The sequence below is a fragment of the Microtus ochrogaster genome, linkage group LG2 (assembly GCF_000317375.1).
Source record: "Microtus ochrogaster isolate Prairie Vole_2 linkage group LG2, MicOch1.0, whole genome shotgun sequence".
NCBI classification, from domain to species: domain Eukaryota; kingdom Metazoa; phylum Chordata; class Mammalia; order Rodentia; family Cricetidae; genus Microtus; species Microtus ochrogaster.
Window position 1 is genome coordinate 33,970,029 of NC_022028.1, and position 18,628 is coordinate 33,988,656.

Genomic DNA, 18,628 nt, shown 5'->3' on the forward strand with positions numbered 1-18,628 from the left:
CTCTCTCTCTCTCTCTCTCTCTCTCTCTCACACACACACACACACACACACACACACACACACACACACACACACACACACCAGAGATGGGGGGAGAGGAAGAGAGAGAATTAAAGAAGAGGGGAAGGGAAAGGGAAGGGGGAAGGGGGAGGAGAAGAAAGAAAATCCCCCAACAAACCCTAAGATTGTTAGGGAAAAACCCACCCAGAATCTTAGAGAGTCAGTCCTGCATGCAGGCCTCATGATCATGATGTAGGAAGTCTTATGAATGACAGAAAAAAAATAATGGGGGGGACACAGACAGAGGGGATGACACTATGTCCCTTCCTGGTTGTGTACCAGGGGAATCACAGTAGACTAATATTGGCTATCAATTCTCATCCCAGCCTCAGATCACATGTCCAGCCCTGGAGAGGCCCCAGGTTCCACGGCACCCAGTCAGGGATTATTCCCAGGGAAGCAAGAGTGTGAAGAAGACCCTCTGCAGTTTCCTACCAAGCAGCTACCCCCAGCTCTCTGGGAGTCCCCAGTCAGCACTGCCGCGGGCCAAGGGCACCAACCTGGAGGTCTTAAGCCCAGCTCAAGTACCTCCCTTCATGCTCTTTTGAATAATCCTAAAATCATGACCTTGGGCTCCAAATGCCTGTTCCTCAGGCTAGGGAATCTTAACCAGGGATTAGCTACACTGGGGGCTAGTCACTCAGTGACCAAAGAGGGAGAAGGCAATAGACAGTATTCTTGCCCAGAGATAAGAGTCCCCTGCCTCACCAACAGAAAGCCCAGGTCCTACCAGTGAACGAATGCTAGTTGGGGCAAGGTGCTGCCATCCTCTTCCTGGCATTGGAGATTGGCAATGAAGAAACCCAACAGGGATGGCGGGCCATGGAGGGTGGTCACAGTGCCTGCTGTGGGCTGTTGTGTGTCCCCTACGAACCTGGCTGCAGGCTTTCTGTTTGAAGAAGTGCTAGCATAGCAACTGCAGCTACCTTCCATGTGGGCCAGGGTGGAGAGAGGCAGAGGCCAGACTTTGCTCCCCTGGAACACTCACGTGGGCTGGGGACATGGGTGCTGGTTACAACGCCGTCGGATAGGCTTGGGCCTCTTTTTGTGGTCACACAGGTGCCGCTGTACCATGTGGTGGTCCCGGCGGCGCCGACAGCCATACTTAGTAAACTGGATTCCTGCAAAGATAGGGCTGCTGTGGGCCAGCTCGAGACCTTCTGCTCCAGGCCTCCTGCCCTTTCTTGTCCTCAGGGGGACTTTCTAGAGAGTCTATTTCCTCCTTGCCCCAGTACTAAGTCCTACGCAAGTAACTTTATAGAGGGGCTCTTCCCGGCCTGTCAGCACTGGCTGAGAGAGCAGTGGCTTCGCATAGCTGAACAGACAACCTGTCCTGTAGCCTGCTCCCACAAGCCCCAACTTCACCCAATGCTCTGCTCAGAATGGCCTCTAGGCATGGGAGATCAGTGAGAAACTGAGTCAAGAGAAGTTGACCCATCAAATGGAGGCACAGCTTCCTGACAGCTCCCTAGAATCTCTGGTCTATTCTCCCCCACCCCCGCCACTCCCCACAACAGCTGATACCTCCTCCACAGGCCTTGCTGCAAGGAGACCAGCTCTTGAGAGCCCACTCATAGATGTCTGTCTCTTCCAGGAGCACATTATTGCTCCCGATGAGGGGCAGCAGGTCCTCGTGGATGACGTACTTGTAGGCCAGGCTACCTCGGGGTTTACCTTCCACTGGGGGGAGCACCTGAGGGGAGACAAGAAGGAGGCAGCACAAAGGCCAGAGGCAGAAGCAGGGCCGGTGGGGTCCAAGGGGGTCAAAAATATGTTGGGGACTGGGCAGAGGGCCTGGGGCATGCCACGATGGCACTGTAGCCCACAAACACTCCATGAGGGAATCTGATCACAGATTGACGTGGGAGAACACACCCACTGCCTGAAACAGAAGCAGCCACTGCCCACAGCCACGGGATTCCATAGCGCTTTTGGGTTTGTAATTGAGACATAACTAATACCATTAATCCAGTGACTGTTAGTACCTGATTGGGGCAGGCGGGACAGTCACAAACTCCCACTGCCCATAGCACCTGCTATGTCCCAAACCCAAGAGCAGCCAGTATCAGGCCATGAGCCGTTTTTTTTTTCCCCATAAACCTACATCCTAAGTCTGGCATCTAAACTGTCTGACTTAACCAGGCTGCCAGTGAGCAACCTTTTAAACCTTCCCTCTTTCCTCTTCCTCCCACCCCACTTCTTAGGTCTCACATTACCCACATTGGCCGTGAACTCATGTAGAATGGGATGACTTTGAACTTCTGAACTTCTGATCACAGGGGTGAACCTCTAGGCCCGGTGCTTAGGATGGAGCCTGGGGCTTCATGCACTCTAGGCAAGCATTCTACCAACTGAGCTACCTCTCTCCCATCTTTCTCTCTCCCTTTTCACTTTATTTATTTATTTATTTATTTATTTATTTATTTATTTATTTATTTATTTTGGTTTTTTGAGACAGGGTTTCTCTGTGGCTTTGGAGCCTGTCCTGGAACTAGCTCTGTAGACCAGGCTGGTCTTGAACTCACAGAAATCTGCCTGCCTCTGCCTCCCGAGTGCTGGGATTAAAGGCATGCACCACCATCACCCGGCCTCACTTCCTTATTTTAAAGACAAGGACTCATGTAGCCCACCTCCCAAGTACTACCATTATAGACATGTGCTACCATGTCTGGTTATTTTTTCTTCTTAACATTTTCTTTTGAATTACATTCATTATTTGGGGGGCAGGACTGGGGAAGGGGTGGATGCCGTGAGTATGGAGGCCAGAGGACAAGCTGAGGAAGTGGGTTCTCCCACTCCGCCATATGAACTCTGGACACTGAGCTCCGGTCATGAGGCTTGGCATTGCCACCAAGTGCCCTGAAGCAGGAACCGTCTTGACGGCCTCCCTTCTTACTTCTGGACAATGTGTCCTTTAATGCGTCAGTGTCTCCAGGTTGGTGACATCTAATGTGTTACGTCTATTCCTTTTGTCGCTTATCTCGTTACTGAAGAACAGAAGCTCGTGAAAACTTACCCATTTCCTTCTAAGAGTTACAGGCTACCATTCGTACATTTAGGTCTTTCGTCTGTTTTGCGTTATTTGTATATGGCATTAACTAGAGGTCTGGCTTCAGCCTTTTACACCTGAAAATCGTGCTGTCTCAGCATCCTTTGTTGAGACTATTCACACTCCCTCGACTCGCCTCGGTACCCACGCCTCGGTACCCAGAGCAGACGTCAGCTGGCTCCAGGCACACGGGTGGCCACAAATACGAGGTGAACGGGAAGGATGTGTTAGATGGATTCTTACACCAACAGCCTCAGAATTTGCCCCCCAGAGCACAGCGTGACCACTGAGGGCAACACCAGGAACAAAGCCCATCCAAGGCCTCTGTTGTCAGCTCAGGCCGATGTCATGGGGACAAAGCTCTTGTTGGCCAATCTGCTGAATTACCAATTCCTGCTCCATGAGGCCTAGTCTAGGAATAGGAAAGGGGGTACAGGCAGCAATGGACGGCAGTTAGGATAATGGCCCTGTTCCTTTCTCAGAGGCTGGCACTGCCATGGTCCAAACCACCTTAAGGCTCACACATGTTGCCATGCAACAATGCACAGGGACGCTGAGGGGAGCTGTGAGGACACAGGCACTAGCCCTAACTTCACAGGGCTGCCCTTCCACCAGACCCCGTTTCTCATGCCATGAAATCGGGAGCTTGTAACGGCTGCATCTGGCCTCCCACACACCTGGGAAAGCGGACACAAAGGACAGGAAAGGCCACTGCAGGCCAGAAGGCTCACCAGGACGGCGATGGCTTCCGGCAGGGGCCCGCTGGTCTTAAGGCTGTCCTTGGTCTCCTCCGCAGCGTGCTCCCACTCCAGTCCCAGTGCAGTGAAGGTTCTGCTAGAGGCTTCCTTGCCCTTAGGGTTGAGGATGAAGCTTCCGGTCACATGGTTCTTCACCGCTGGCCAGGGAGAGGGGTAAGGTTTTCTATTGCCCTCTACAGAGGCCCCTGACTGACAGTCACGGCTTTCCCAGGAGGCCCTTCCTTAGGTTGCTTCTCTACTTAGCTCCCTGAGCACCCCCATCAGGGCCACCCAGGAGCCCTCCACAAACCTGTCCTCCCACTGGGTCCAGATGTACACCACTGACCCTTCATCAGCAGCTGGCTTCTTCCACACTGACTAATGGCCACCTACAGTTATGACTCTGTTTAACCCTTTTCAAAAAGCCCAGCCCTTAGCGATGTCCCTGTAGGATCTAAAGCAAAGCACAGAGCACAGGAGAGCAAGCTGTCCCCGTGCAGCCTCAGCTTTACCTTCTATATAAAGTGAAACTAGTCGGGCGGTGGTGGCGCACGCCTTTAATCCCAGCACTCGGGAGGCAGAGGCAGGCGGATCTCTGTGAGTTCCTGGTCTATAAGAGCTAGTTTTAGGATAGGCACCAAAAGCTACAGAGAAACACTGTCTTGAAAAACATAAATAGATAGATAGATAGATAGATAGATAGATAGATAGATAGATAGATAGATAGATAGGTGTGAAACTAATGGTTGTAGCCAGCACACAGGGTTGCTTGCCCAGATAGACCTTAAATACACACACACACACCCTCCCAGGCAATGAAAGGAACTCATGTATATAACAGCCTCGACTACCTTTGATGTGCACCAGTTGCTGCCCCTGTGGTCACAGAACTGACAATGGCATGATGCTGTTGCTGGGAGACCAGGACCCAGGATAGTTCTGTCTTATCTATCCCCCAAGGGTGACTAAGAACCCAGAGAAGGCCCTGAATTGACCCCAGGCCTCAGTTTCTCTGTGGCTACTGTGTGGATGCGGTATGGCCTTTCAGGTGCCCTCAAAGCTGGAAGAGTGGGAACCACCACAGCTGTGCTAGAAAGAGACACAGCTCCAGGAAGCTTGACGTTTCTCATGTTACCGATAATAATATAAAATGATAACTGGAAACATTTTTATGATAGCTGAGCTTACCAAGAAACATCCCATTTCACGTAAGTGTTTGTGATGTATAAATCGGAAGTAGCAGGACTTGGTAGCCTAACAGGCTGGAAAGGCCTCTGTGACATATCACGGTGATAGTATAGCCTACATATCCTCCACAAGGGGGTCTGAGCACAGACAGACATTGGAAAACACAGCCATCCCCTGAAGCAGAAGCAGCCACTGTCCACAGCGGACAGGCTGGGTTCCAATCTGCCCTCTTGGGTTTGTCATTGAGACACAAGCCACACCGTGTAATTCGCCCTATTAAAGTGTGCAACCCAGTGATTGTTTGGCATATCTAATCATCATCACTGTGCAATCCCAGAATACTTTCACCACCGCAAAAGAACCCTAGCGCACATGCTCATTCATTGCACCGCCCGCCTCCCCCCCCCCCCCCCCCCCCCCCCCCGGCCCAACAGCCACCCCCCCCCCCTTTTCTCCCCCCCCCCCCCCCCGGCCCAACAGCCATGGATCTGTGTGATGTCTTCAGAGAGGAATCTCTTTTGGACATGCTTATTTTTTTGACTGCCAATTGGGTTTCAGTAAAGACAAAACCAAACCAAACAATAAAAACATCTTTCATATCGCATTAATGTCTTAACATGAACTTTTAAAATTGAAAAAAAATGTTTATTTATTTTTATTGGTGAGAGGAGCATATGCCATGGCCTAAGAGTGGGGGGGGGGTCAAAGGACAACTTTGTGGGCTCAATTTTCTTCTATTTTTGTGTGGTTTTCAGGGATCAAACTGTGGTCACTCAGTTTATGTGACAAGAGCCTTTATCTGTGGACCATTTGGATGGCTCTTAACTTGAATGTCTATTTTACTTTATTTTGAAATAGAGTCTCACTATGTACCCATGGCTAGCCTGAATTTGCTATGTGAACCAGGCTAGCCTTGAACTCGCAGAGATCCTTTTGTTTCTGTTTTCTGAATATTGGGATAAAAGGTGTACACCACTACCACCACTAAGTCTGGCCTTGACTTTTTAAGTTCCGTCTGTTTGGAGATTCAAATTTGTGTGTGTGTGTGTATGTGTGTGTGTATGTACGTACATGTACATGTTTTTTCATGTATGTACATGTTTGTATATGTGTATATATGCATGTATGTGTGTGGTTATAATGTGGAAAACAGGGATCTTTGTCACAGTCTTCCTTAGACACTACCTTATTTATCTATTTCCTCATTTTTGAGACACTGCTACTGCAGATGTTCATGGAGCAGACATCCAATAAACAGTCCCAGATTTGCTTGTTGGGGTTGGTCATAGCTCAGCCAACTGCCAATACTATCTCCACACTTCCTAGACCAAGTAGCTCCCAACTAGCCCACCAGTTGCCAGTGTTTGCCTGTTTGGGTTCAGGCAACAGTAGAAGAACCACCCAGCCAAGCCACTCATGACCACAGAACTGAGATCCCGTAAGAACTGCTTTTAACCCTTATATTCTAGGTAGTTTACCAGGAAGCAAGAGCTGCCTGAGCCCTTATACAAACACGACTTTTTTTTTTTTTTTGAAGTCATCTGCTCACATAAGAAATTTGAACAGTTGTTGCTCCTAGTGGGAAGAGACTGGTCCTGAGGGTTGGTTGTATTTGCTAAACTCCCCTTTAGGCCTTCGGGAATTTGAGCTCTGGGACAGTTCATCCATTCAGCATAAATTTAGGAATTAGGAAGAGTTGCCTGCCTTTATCTAAGTGTGGGAGGCCCCACCTGCTCTCTGGGACCCGCCCTATCCCCCCTCCCCCGCTCCCCCCCACAGCACTCACCAATGCGGTGGGGCATCTTCTCCAGCAACTCAATCTGAATATGCCTGGCACCTGCTGGAATCTGCACCTGCTTGAGAGCCGCTGCCACCCAGGGGCATCCAGGAAAGGAAGGAGAGTCCTGAGAGGGTGGCTCCCTGCTCAGCACCCCACCCACCTCACCCCACGCCACTAGGAACACTAGAACTTCTCAGTCATAGAACCCTTCAGAACATGAAAACACCCTTGGGTGGAAACTGGGGTTGGGACCTTCACAAGGAGGTCAGGGGGGCACATGAGATGCGGTGGCTCCAAGTGTCCCCTAAGGGTACTCCCACATGCACTGATGTCCGCGTGTGTAAGTTGTGTTTATTTCTCATTCTTGGCCTCCTTTTCCGCTTTCTTTTCTGACCTCTGCTCCCCCTCTTTTTTTTTAAATATTTATTTTATTTATTTATTATGTATACAATATTCTGTCTGTGTGTATGCCTGCAGGCCGGAAGAGGGAACCAGACCTCTTAACAGATGGTTGTGAGCCACCATGTGGTTGCCTGGAATTGAACTCAGGACCTTTGGAAGAGCAGGCAATGCTCTTAACCACTGAGCCATCTCTCCAGCCCCATCTGCTCCCCCTCTTTCCTTCCTAAGCTACTGTGGGGATTTAGACGAAATCAGCCGTGAAGGTCCCACAGGGCTGATTCAAAGCTTGGGAACAAGTCTTTCATGGCCACCAACCTTCCCCTGCTTCACAGGGTGAGGCAAAGCTGTGCACTCCCCCAAGGGGACCAGACTCACTCCACACAGGAGTCTAAAGGAGGACTGGTCCTCGTCCACAGCGAGTTTGGTAAGGATGGAGGTGGAAATGAAAGAACTCAAGGTACCAGAAACTCAGAGCAGAAAATGTCCCAGACTTTGTTTTTAAAATGAGAACAGGAGCCGGGCGGTGGTGGCGCACGCCTTTAATCCCAGCACTTGGGAGGCAGAGGCAGGAGGATCTTTGTGAGTTCGAGACCAGCCTGGTCTACAAGAGCTAGTTCCAGGACAGGCTCCAAAACCACAGAGAAACCCTGTCTCGAAAAAACCAAAAAAAAAAAAAAAATGAGAACAGGAAATGAGTGATTCAGTCATGGCCGAGCCATTAATACAGTCTGACTCCCCCCCCCCCCCCCCTTGGTCCTATCAAAGGCCCAGGGTCAAAAAGATGGCTGGGCACATGTCCTCCCATGTTATCTACCCCTTTCCCAAAAGAACTTTTTGAGCTCCTGGGCTCTGCCTACGCTAGCATGCCAGAAGAGAAGGGACCAACCACGGGCAGTTCTGAGACGGTCTGCAGACAGGTTCCAGAACCCTCCCCTCCCCAGCACTGGACAAGGAGAAGCACACCCCCCACACACACCCAGCTGGGCTTACCTGCCTGCTTGGACGCCTTCCCCAGTGTCCCCTTCACGGTCCTGCAGTGAGAGTTGTCCCCGCCACAGACACCGCACTTGTCATCCGCCTTCATGGATCCCACTTCTTTGTCGCAACCAAAGGGCTGGGGGTGGAGGTGAGGTCAGTGGAAGGAGGCTCCCCTGCCTCCACCTCTCAGGTCCCCTGGCTCCCTCCTGAGACTCCTGGCCCTGGCCAAAGGGGGAACCCTAGAACATGGGAACTCCCCAAAATTCTCCCTGTGACCCAGGTAAAGAATTACCCAGTGTGGTGATTAATGAGTCTCAAATTGCCTTTCTTCCCTAACTGTGTAGGGCAGAAAGGGACCCCCCCCTGCAGCTGTCCTAGCTGTCCTTAAGTGTGGCAGGTGAGCAAACCTATCATCCTGGGAACCAAGAGGTGGCAGAGCATAGACAGCTTGCAGGGGTACCCACCACGCACTCGCCGCGTGCACAGACACTATAGGGGTCCCGATAGCTGCAGCGCGTTCCATCGTGGACTACTTGGTTCATAAATACCACATCTCCCGTGTCTGCAGACTGGCAAATGAGCTCACACTTCTGGGCATCTGTGAGGAGAGAGACACTGCTAAGCCCCACTGGGTTGACAGAAAGTAGGAGGGTTCAGGATGTTACCAGCGTGTGATCTAGCCAAGAAGTCATGGGCCAGCTCTGGGCAGGGATGGGAGCTCTGTCTGGGGGACGGGTTTAAGAGCCTTGCTGTGGCATTTATGGATTGGTCTCATAACCGGAGGCGAATGTCTTGAGCCTTTTTGAGCCTCAGTTCCCTTATTTTCATGATTGACAGTCAGTAAAATGTATTATCAGTTTGCTGAGAAAAATCCATTGACAAACCACCAATTGTAAGCCAACACCTACAGCTAGAGAAACAGCTCAGCGGTTAAGAATACTTGCTGCTCTTCCAGCAGACCTGCGTTCAATTCTCAGCACCTAGGATGGGCTGCTAACAACCAACTGCAACTCCAGTTCCAGGGGATCATCTGGTGTCTGTGGGCACCTGTATACACATTCGCTCTCACAAGTGTATGCACACACAATTGAAAATAAATCATATATATATATATATATCATATATATATTAACCTAGCAGATGCTCACTGGCTACCAGATCCTCCCAAAGCCCTTTCATACTTTGAGAAACAATAGTAAATGCCTGTCACAATGACTTGATTCATCTCATTTCAACATCCAAGTGAGGAAGGTTCTAGTGGGATAGGACATACACTTATTTTTTTAGTGACCCAGTGAGTTTAATTAGGGTCATTTACACAAACAACAGTGAGGGGTTACTTAGAGGAGCATGGGCAACTTACAGCTGCCACAACCACCTCACCCCACTAGAAGACAATCTTAGTGTTTGCTCAGGAGCCAACCACTTTGGGTTTGTAGGTGTGTGTGTGTGTGTGTGTGTGTGTGTTGCATGCACGTGTATGAATGTATAAGCATATGGAAGCCAGAGATGGACATCAGCTATCTCCCTCAGTCGCTCACCATCTAGTATTTTGAGACAGAGTCTCTCATTGAACCCGAAGTCCGCTGATTTGGCTGGGATCAGTCTCCCTGCCCATCCCCACCAGTACTGGGGTTATACATATGTGCCACGGTGCCCAGCCTTTGTGTGGGCCTTGTTGTCATCTTTTATTTTAGGAGCCCTGCTAATCCTCTCTGTATTGTTCTAATTTTAGTATATGTGCTGTTGAAGCAAGCACCCTGCCTTGTTTTTTGAGACAGGGTCTCTCATGGGATCTGGAATGTGCCAATCAGTCTAAGTTGGCTGGCTAGTAAATCCCAGGGACTCGGTTTTTCTATCTCCCTAGTGTTGGAATTACAGATATATGCCATCATGCCTAGATTTATCTTTTAAAAAAGATTTAAAGAGTTATTTTTAAATTTGTATGTGTATGGGTATTTTGTCTGCACATATGTATGTGTGCCATGTCTGTGCAGTGCCCATGGAGGCCAGAAGAGGGCATCAGATCTCCCTAGAATTGGAGTTACAGATTGATGTTAGCCACCAGTGGTGTAGGGAATCAAACCCGGGTTCTCTGGAAGAGCAGTCGGTATTCTTAAACTCTGAGCCATCTCTCCAGCCCCAGACTTACCTTTTTAACGTGAAGTCATTCAACTTCACACATTTGCAGAACAAACACTTTACCAACTAAGCTATGTTCTCATCTCCCCTCCCCAACCCCAAGGAGTACTGGGAATCAAACCGAGGGTCTCATGCATGCTAGGCAAGTGTTCTACCACTGAGCCTCACCCCAGGCCAGGTTCTACGGCACAGAGGAAACATGGGAACAGAGGCTAAATCATTTTGCTCAAGGCCACACATGGAATGGCTCAGCCAAGTCTCTAACTGCAAAGTCACTTGGATCTTGCTTTGGCTCTGCAGCCTGGCCAGGCACACCAGTAGGAGAACTGTATGTCCCAAAGTAAAAAAATGTTCCCTTCTTTCTCCCAGCTGACAATGTCCTAAAAAGGAAGTTGCAGAGAACACATAAACACTAGCTGTGTTTCTTAGAAAAAGTGAGGTTGGGGGCTTAGCTCACTTCCTGGAATTGGTCTAAGTTCTGGGAAGGCCTGAGGTCCAGCTGTTCCTCGACCTTCTTGCCCTTCCTGCCCAGGCCTCTCTGCTTAGCTCCCTTCCCAGTGACCTGCAGCCCATCCCGAAACCCTCCACAAGAGTCCAGCCAGCGTCTGCTCCTCTCTCCAAGCTCCCAAGACACTGTCACTCCTTGTCTCCCTCACACAGGACTCCAGTATGGAGTCACGACAGCTAAGACCACTTAGAGAACCTGCTTGGGAGTCAGATTCCCAATGAGGTCTGAGTCTGAGAGCTTTACCTCCAGGTGAGAAGCAGGGTCCTTGCAGTGGGCCCAGCAGGCAGGTGTCTGGGCATCTGCTAGAGGCAAAGGAGTGGTGAGCTCCCCAGAGTGGGAGGCATCCAAGCAGAAGGAAGTCCCTGCCCACCCCTGCAAGGGCAATGCTGAGAAGTCTGGGACTCTGAAGTCCCTTGCAACCTGAGGAATCTCCCATAAGCTCGAGTCCAGGAGTTCAGGATGGTGATGCCAACTGGGGCTTGGGAAGCCACTGTTCTCACAGAAGCTGCCTGGGATCCAAGAGGTGGGAATCACAGAACCTGCAAAGCCCTTCCAGCCTCCAGCCTGAAGAGCCAGGCAACCTGGCCATTCCTGGTCTAAGGCTGCAGCAGGAGCTCTCACCGGGCATGCATGCAAAGACTGGGGGTTGGTTTCAGTGTGATCCTAACACCATGCCCTCCAAATCCTAAGGTCTTTATCTATTCTAGGGCAGCCTGGGGTGGGGGAACATGAGGATCCCTCAGGTTCCCACCCTCCTGCTTTTCAAATGACCTTCAGGAATGGCTAAATGAATGCTTTACCCATGACACCTCTAAGCCTAGCCTGCAGTGATGGAAGCTCTTCTGGACACAGTACTGCGTCCTTGGGGCGTGACCAGAGCCCAGGGGCCACACAGTAGGTTTCCCAGGACTTGGAGACAAACTCCAGGAAGTAAACTAAGTCTTTGCTTTTCTCTCCCTCCCTCCTTTCCTTCTCCTTCTCTCCCCCCCCCTAATTTTTTGAGATAGTGTCTCACTATGTATCTTTGGCTGGTTTAGAATTCACTGTATAGACCAGGCAGGCATTCAACTCACAGAGACCCGCCTGCCTCTGCCTCCTGAGCGCTAAGATTAAAGGTGTGCACCACCACATCTGGGTAACTTTTTCTTCAATGTTCTCTGTCATCTCTTTCCTAGGGCAGATGCCTTTTTATACAGGTAATGAAAAATATCTGAAAACCATCCAGCTCTGTGACCAGCTATCAGCATTCCTGGAGAGGGGGCCCCTTCCCCAAGTTGCTTGCCTTAAAAGCATACACACCAGGGATGGTTGGCCTCAATGATGATGGTGGCTCTAGAAGTACAGGACACACAAGACACTCAGGCAAATCCAAAGGACTTGGGTTCGTCTGCCCACCAGCTTCCTGTGGCACCCCCAGGTCCCTGTGCCTCGTCAGGTGGGAGAACAGGAGCGGGCACATGCTTAGAGCTGGGCAGAGCGGGGCCACTCACCATCTTCAGGCTCGTAGGGCAGCCAGCTGTGCTTGGCATTCTGGTGGATGTAGTAGGAGTTGCGCTTGGCACACTGCTGGGCCCGGAAGTCCTCGTAGGGCCCAGGACAGTCGTCACTGTTGCAGATCTGGTACTCAAACATGGATCCTGAGCATGGGCGGCCTCCATAGGCTGGACTGCAGTGGCGGAGAGACCAGGTGACCTGGCTGTCTGGGAAGGCTGGGAAGAGGGGAGCTTCCTACATGACACTGCGACACTCAGTCCTATGGCAGCCGTGGGAGACCTCCGCTGACTTATCCACTCTGTAGTGACCAGTGTTGGGTCTGCTGAACTCAGGGCCTTCTGAGCCGACTTTCTCCTTTCTTTTCTTTCTGTGACAGGGTCTCATATAACTCAGGCTGGCCTTGGACTACATAGCTGAAGCTGGCTGGGACCTTTGGATCTTCTAGCCTCCACCTGCAGAGTATTGGGAGGTATTTGCCATCATATCCAATTTATATGATGGCAGGGATTGAACCCAGGGCTGCACGCTAGGCAAGCACTCCACCAAGGGAGCTACAGCCCTAGCCTCTCCAGACCCTCTTTCTCCTGAACTATTTCACCTGCAAGAATAGAGCTAGCTCCTATCTCCCTGGCGGGGGGGGGGGGGGCAGAATGACAGACAGATACAGGGACTGGCTAGCCTGCCCTACCAGTCAGCCATTAGTCCTGCTTAGTCTTCAAACCCCTCCAGTCCTTACTGCAGACTGTGTGTAGTCCACATCCACTTTGTCTCATAGCATAATAAAGTAAGGAACAGCCCAAGAGATTTGGGTTTTGAACCAAAAGAGCTGACATCCTAGTCCCGACCCTGTGGCCTTGGGTCAGTCACTTGGCCATGCTACGCCTTGATTTCTCCCTTGTAATGTGGGGCTAGCCTAACTCACCTCCTGCTGTGACACAACAGAGTAGCAATCAGACACTCTTCCCCATTAGGTCAAGAGGATTAGAAAAGACTATCAATACTGGAGCTGGCAAGAGGCTCGGTGGTTAAGAATACTGGCTCCTCTTGCAAGTTCAGTTCCCAGCACCCACATGGCAATTCACAACTGTCTGTAACTCCAGTTCTCAGAGATCTGATGCCCTCTTCTGGCCTCTTCGGGCACTGCAAACACACAGTGTCCATACATACACGCAGGCAAAACACATAAAATAAAAGTAAATCTTTTAAAAAAAGACTATTAAGCCAGGTGTGGTAGCACACACCTTTAATCCCCAGTACTTGGGAGGCGGAGGCCAGCCTGGTCTACATAGTGAGTTCTAGGCCAGCCAAAGTTACCAAAGTGAGGTCCTATCTCAAACAAAACAAAGAAAGAAAAACCTATCTGTATAAAGTATCCATTTATAGGGTGTAACAGTTCCCTGCACGGAGACACTAGGAGAACTCCAGGCTTACCACTTGAGCACATAGCATCCTGCACAGTGTTGAGAACGCTTCCAAACAACACCAGCTGTTGCCTCTGGAGTATTTAACCCACACTCTGGTGCTGAGCACACATATTATTCCATTTAAGGCACATATAACAAAAAGCTATTACTACAGGAAGTTTACTAAACGGTAGCTGTGATGAGTTGCTGGCACATGCAAGGTGGTTTATCAGAGTAGGCACCACTATGCCTTCCTGCCTCCTTGGCTGCGGCGACTCCCAGAGAGGAAAATTACAAGGAAGTCCATGCCGATGGTCATTCGTGCAGCGTGGTTAGCAAAGACGCTGGTTGCTCTGGAGGTAGTGAGCCGCCAATCCTCGCAGGTAAACAGTGCGCCACCAGTAACCACTGTCTCTTTTTTCTCTTACCGCATGTGCGTGAGTGTGGGGTATGCATCTGTGTATGCATGGTTATAAGTGTATGAATGTATATGTGTGTGCATTTGCACAGTGGCCCAAAGTTGACACTGGGTGTCCTCTTCACTTCCCACTTTATTCGCTGATCTTGCTGGTTCTGGCTAGTCCTCCCAGCCAGCTTGCCCTGGGAACCCTGCATCCCCATCTCCTCAGTGTTAGGATTATGAGCAGTCATCCTCACACTTGGCCAACTTTTATGTAGGTTCAAGGGAATCCGAACTCCAGTCTAGCTTGCATGACAAGGACTTTAGTCACTAAGCCCCAAATGACTTCTATGTCTAAGGGCTCTGGATCCACTGTGGCCCTATGACCTGTTATTATGAATGTTTATTATGTTACTTGGAACAAGGAGGGCCTCAGCCAGGCCCTGTGGTAGTCCCCAGACCAGTGGACTCGTGGCAGCTTCATCCAGTTTGCCCATTCCTCATGACAGTGTCCTAAGCGAGCAATTTTATTCTGGGAGATGAGGACTGTAGGGAACCAGGGCTTGGACATTCCTCAGCTGTGACATAGGGGAGGGGATCCTACCAAGATGACAAAAAGGGTCAGACAAGTGGTGGGGAATGGAGGAACTGGTGTTAGACAGAAGAAGTTAGAAAAAAATAGGTAAGCTGGGTGGTGATGGTGCAGGCCCTTCATCCCAGCACCGGGAGGCAGGGGCAGGCAGATCCCTGTGAGTTCGAGGCCAACCTGGTTTACAAGCGCTAGTTCCAGGACAGCTACAGTTGTTCAGTTGTTACCAAAGAAACCCTGACTCCAAAAAAAAAAAAAAAAAGGAAAAGTAAGTTTGTATATGTGGCAGAAAGCAAACCTGATGGTGTGTAATGCATTGAAACTTGTGTTTACTCTGAGTTTGGGAAAGATTAGGTGGTGGGAGGCCTTGAGTACCTGGCAGAGTCCTGGGCCCACCCACTCTCTCTGGGGACTCCTCTGGATATGACAATTTGAAATGCGACTTCAGGAGCATTTCTGGAAGTCAGCCCCATGGCTCATTAGCAATGCAGATAGGAGAGACCTGCTTTGCTCCAACATTCTGGGTTCTTATCCAGGAGTCACTTGGCTGTAGGGGTTGCTCCCCTGTACCCCGTCCACTACCTTCCCCTCTGAGTGTCTCTCCTCCCCTGCCCACCTCAGTCCACTGCACTCACGGAGGGTTGTCGCAGCTCCGGCTTCGGGATCGCACTCCACCTCCGCACGACCGAGAACATGAACCAAACTTGGTCCAGGAACTCCAGCCTCCATCCTGGCCATACGTTTGCTCTGGTGACTTCCAGATGCAGTGACCCTTGAAGCACCACTGGGGTAGAACAGAGGGCCTATGGTCACCTTGGGCCACTACAGTGGAGCCTACAACAAGGGTATGGTGTCCCTTGGGGCACACAGCATAGCTGATAGATACCACGGCAAGGCCAGAAAGAGAGAGCCATTAAGAGACTAGCCTGGGGAATGAACTGGACAGGATCCCAGTCCTACTGGAATACAGGTGGCTGAGCCACCTCAAACAAAAGCCTTGCTGTCCTGGGTATAGCCATCTTTCTCCAGTGTAATGCTGGTAACAGCACACACAGCCCTCCAGAAACAGTAAACATTCATTATCCAATGATAATGAATGGGCTACTATTTCCTACATCACCCTGTCTGGTGTGGGCAGGGCTGAGGGGGGAAGGAAAGACAATCGTCTCACCCTGTCTGAAGCTGACTTGTTCCCTGAAATGCCCCCCTAGAGACCATAAACGTGTATGAACCAACTCTGTGGCCTGTAGCCAAGGGATAGAATCTGAACAGCCTGGGTTTGAATCCCAGCTCAGCTGTTACGAGATGCATGTGGCCTCTTCACTTTATTGGAGCTCAGTTTACTCATTGGTTAAAATGCCCAAAGAACTGAAGGTTCAGGGCTGGGTACTCAGACAAGGCCTAAGATGAATAATAAACTCTTCCATTTTATCACAAGGGATTGGGAAAAATACAGCATTTTCTGGATGTTTCTCAAGAGATGAACTGTTCATCTTGGAGTTCCCTAGTGGGGACTACGCTTCCCCAGACACCTGTGCTTCACCCAAACAGTTGAGCCAATCTTTTAGGGTCCTGAGATGCTCACAGTGAAGGGTTCTTTACAGATTACAGTGGCCACTCATTCTGAGTGTACAACACAACATCTCCACAATCCAAAGTGCATATCCCGCCCGCACCACAGTCGAACTTCAGAACATTTTCACCACCACCCTCAAAACTCCTCTGTACCCCTCAGTGCCCACCTCCTACTCCAGTAGTGGGATTTATAAAGTTCCTCAAATGCTGGGTAGCCAAGATGGAGACCCACTGGCTAACTGCACGCAGGACTGTGACTGGGAGGGTATGCGACTTTAAAGAGGGCTACTTAGGGCTCTCGGACCGGACAGGGATTTCCCTGCACCATGCAAGCCCAGGGAAGCAAACACACACCCAGAAACACATGAAGGGTGGGCTGCGGAAGAGGAGAGAAGAGATGTGGGGTGGGGGAGAGGCACCAAGGAGCAGGGGAGTAGGTGGGATAGGTGGAGTCCCCCCTTTATCCCTCTTTGTTAGTCTCTGTGGCCTGACCTTAACCCTTTTGGGGTTCAGTCATCTTATCTATGCAATGTGAGGAACTGAGCCTGCTGTAGCTCAAAGGACTGTGATAAATCAGGCTGACCATAGAGGCCAAATGACCGTGCTAAAGCAGGCTGACCATAGAGGCCAAAGGAGAAAGAGCAATGTGAAAGGAAGGGGGTCATAAAAGGACTCTAGGCATGTGTGCCATCTATGGAAGCAAAGTCCTGGCACCTATACCCATGTAAGGTATGGATGGTCTATACCTTAGGAGGGCCACGTCCTCCACAGCCCCACACAGGTACCTTGCCCGGTGCGCACTCCGTCCCATCGAGCGGGGGCCCCTTCTTGGTCTTGCAGAAGTATGGGTTGTCAGGATGGCTGCACCACAACTGCTTGCAGGGCTCGAAGGTCCTGAACTGTGAGGCAGGGGGATGAGGTAGATAGTGACAGAGAAGAAAGGAAGGAAGGCATGTGGATGCTGGGATCCAAGACACTATGAGGTAACCAGAACCTCATGTACCGTCAACTCCGCTCAACCCTAAATGCCAACGGCCCCTGGACCGTCTCTGTGCCCTTCTACAGCCCGAGAAGGAGCCCTTCCCAGTGCACATACCCTGTACTCTCACTGTTCTTTACAGAAGCTGTTTGGGGGCTCCACAGAGGTCTGGGCCCAGGATGCCATTCATCCGTGGGCATGTGGGGGATCTTGAGGGGAAGGGGAACCACGTGAAGTTCAGACTCCCCCCTCTCCTTCTAATATGGACAACCAGTGAGGTCAGAGGTCAGTCGCCTTGTGATCCAGACTGGAAAGGCATCCCCAATTTCCTTACTATTTTCTTAGCATCTCCCCTAAGGCAAACAGGACTCCTACAAATACAGCGCTTGGGTACTGAAGTCCACACCTTGTTTTCCAGCCCCAATGCAGTATTGTGTGTGTCAAGCCACACGTCCCAGTGTGGCCTAGAGTGGGGAAAATAACCACACAAGGGTTCCATGCTACCAAACAGAGCATCCTATCCTGCAGAGGGGAGGGGAGGGAGGCTTCATTCTCTGGGTTTAGATATAAAGTCCTAACGCCTGTTCTTTAAATGCCCCTGCCCTGAAATGTCCTCTTGTGTGAATCTCTTTAGGGTCAACCTTAAGGGTCGGTCATTGACCTGTCTGGAGGAGTAAGAGCACAGTTATGTTCTTTGGTATCTACGGCCTCCAGCAGGAGGATGAAGATGTGGGCAGACCCCATGGAGAGGTAACTTTCAGATACAGGGCTAAGGAGACAGAACACCATGCCCACTACAGTGTCCAGAGGTGGGAACTCTTCTGACCCAGCCCCAGCCCCTGGCCTGACACCTGGTTGGACTACCTCATAGGTAAACTCCTCAAGGGACCAGACTAGTCAGGGCACCAGTGGCTGCTTTCCCTCCTTGTCCCTGTGCCCAGGCCTCTCTATCTACATGGTTTGAAGTGAGGACTAGATAGAGTCTTCACCCTGCCCCCATCTCTTCCCAGCGTGCTGGAACCAAGCCGGCAAGCCCGTCTCTATGCCCACTGCTGGCAGGATTGGCAGTATTCTATAAAGCAACAGCCTGGGTCATACTCGCCTGGCACCCAGTCTACTCACAGCCAAGCAGGTGTGGTACCCAGTGCCAAAGTCAAAACGGCACTGCTCGTCCATGGAGTAGTCGATCCCGGGCAGTTCAGGGGGCTGGGGCCAGGTGCGCTCAAAGGGGTCATCAAGGAGGCAGTCATAGGAACTGTAGTGGGGACAGGGGAGGCAAACCAGCCCGAGGGTTAGAAATTCCAACCCAACCCAACCCTTCCCTTCCCTTCCCTTCCCTTCCCT

The 18,628-nt window shown here is 50.7% G+C and overlaps 1 protein-coding gene and 1 pseudogene across 1 annotated transcript in view; both read right to left on the reverse strand.

Annotated features, from left to right (window-relative positions):
- Adamts14 (ADAM metallopeptidase with thrombospondin type 1 motif 14) overlaps window positions 1-18,628 on the reverse strand; it is a 68,707-nt gene that overhangs the window by 5,728 nt on the left and 44,351 nt on the right. The window contains exons 9-18 of the mRNA XM_005360084.2: window positions 18,407-18,539; window positions 17,091-17,204; window positions 15,366-15,514; window positions 12,335-12,510; window positions 8,659-8,792; window positions 8,207-8,330; window positions 6,821-6,901; window positions 3,841-4,004; window positions 1,585-1,753; window positions 1,049-1,181 (exon numbers count right to left, since the gene is read on the reverse strand). Of these exons, the coding sequence (XP_005360141.1) occupies window positions 1,049-1,181; window positions 1,585-1,753; window positions 3,841-4,004; window positions 6,821-6,901; window positions 8,207-8,330; window positions 8,659-8,792; window positions 12,335-12,510; window positions 15,366-15,514; window positions 17,091-17,204; window positions 18,407-18,539 (1,377 nt within the window). The remainder of the gene's footprint in view (window positions 1-1,048; window positions 1,182-1,584; window positions 1,754-3,840; window positions 4,005-6,820; window positions 6,902-8,206; window positions 8,331-8,658; window positions 8,793-12,334; window positions 12,511-15,365; window positions 15,515-17,090; window positions 17,205-18,406; window positions 18,540-18,628) is intronic.
- Window positions 9,874-9,953, reverse strand: LOC113457591 (annotated as a pseudogene).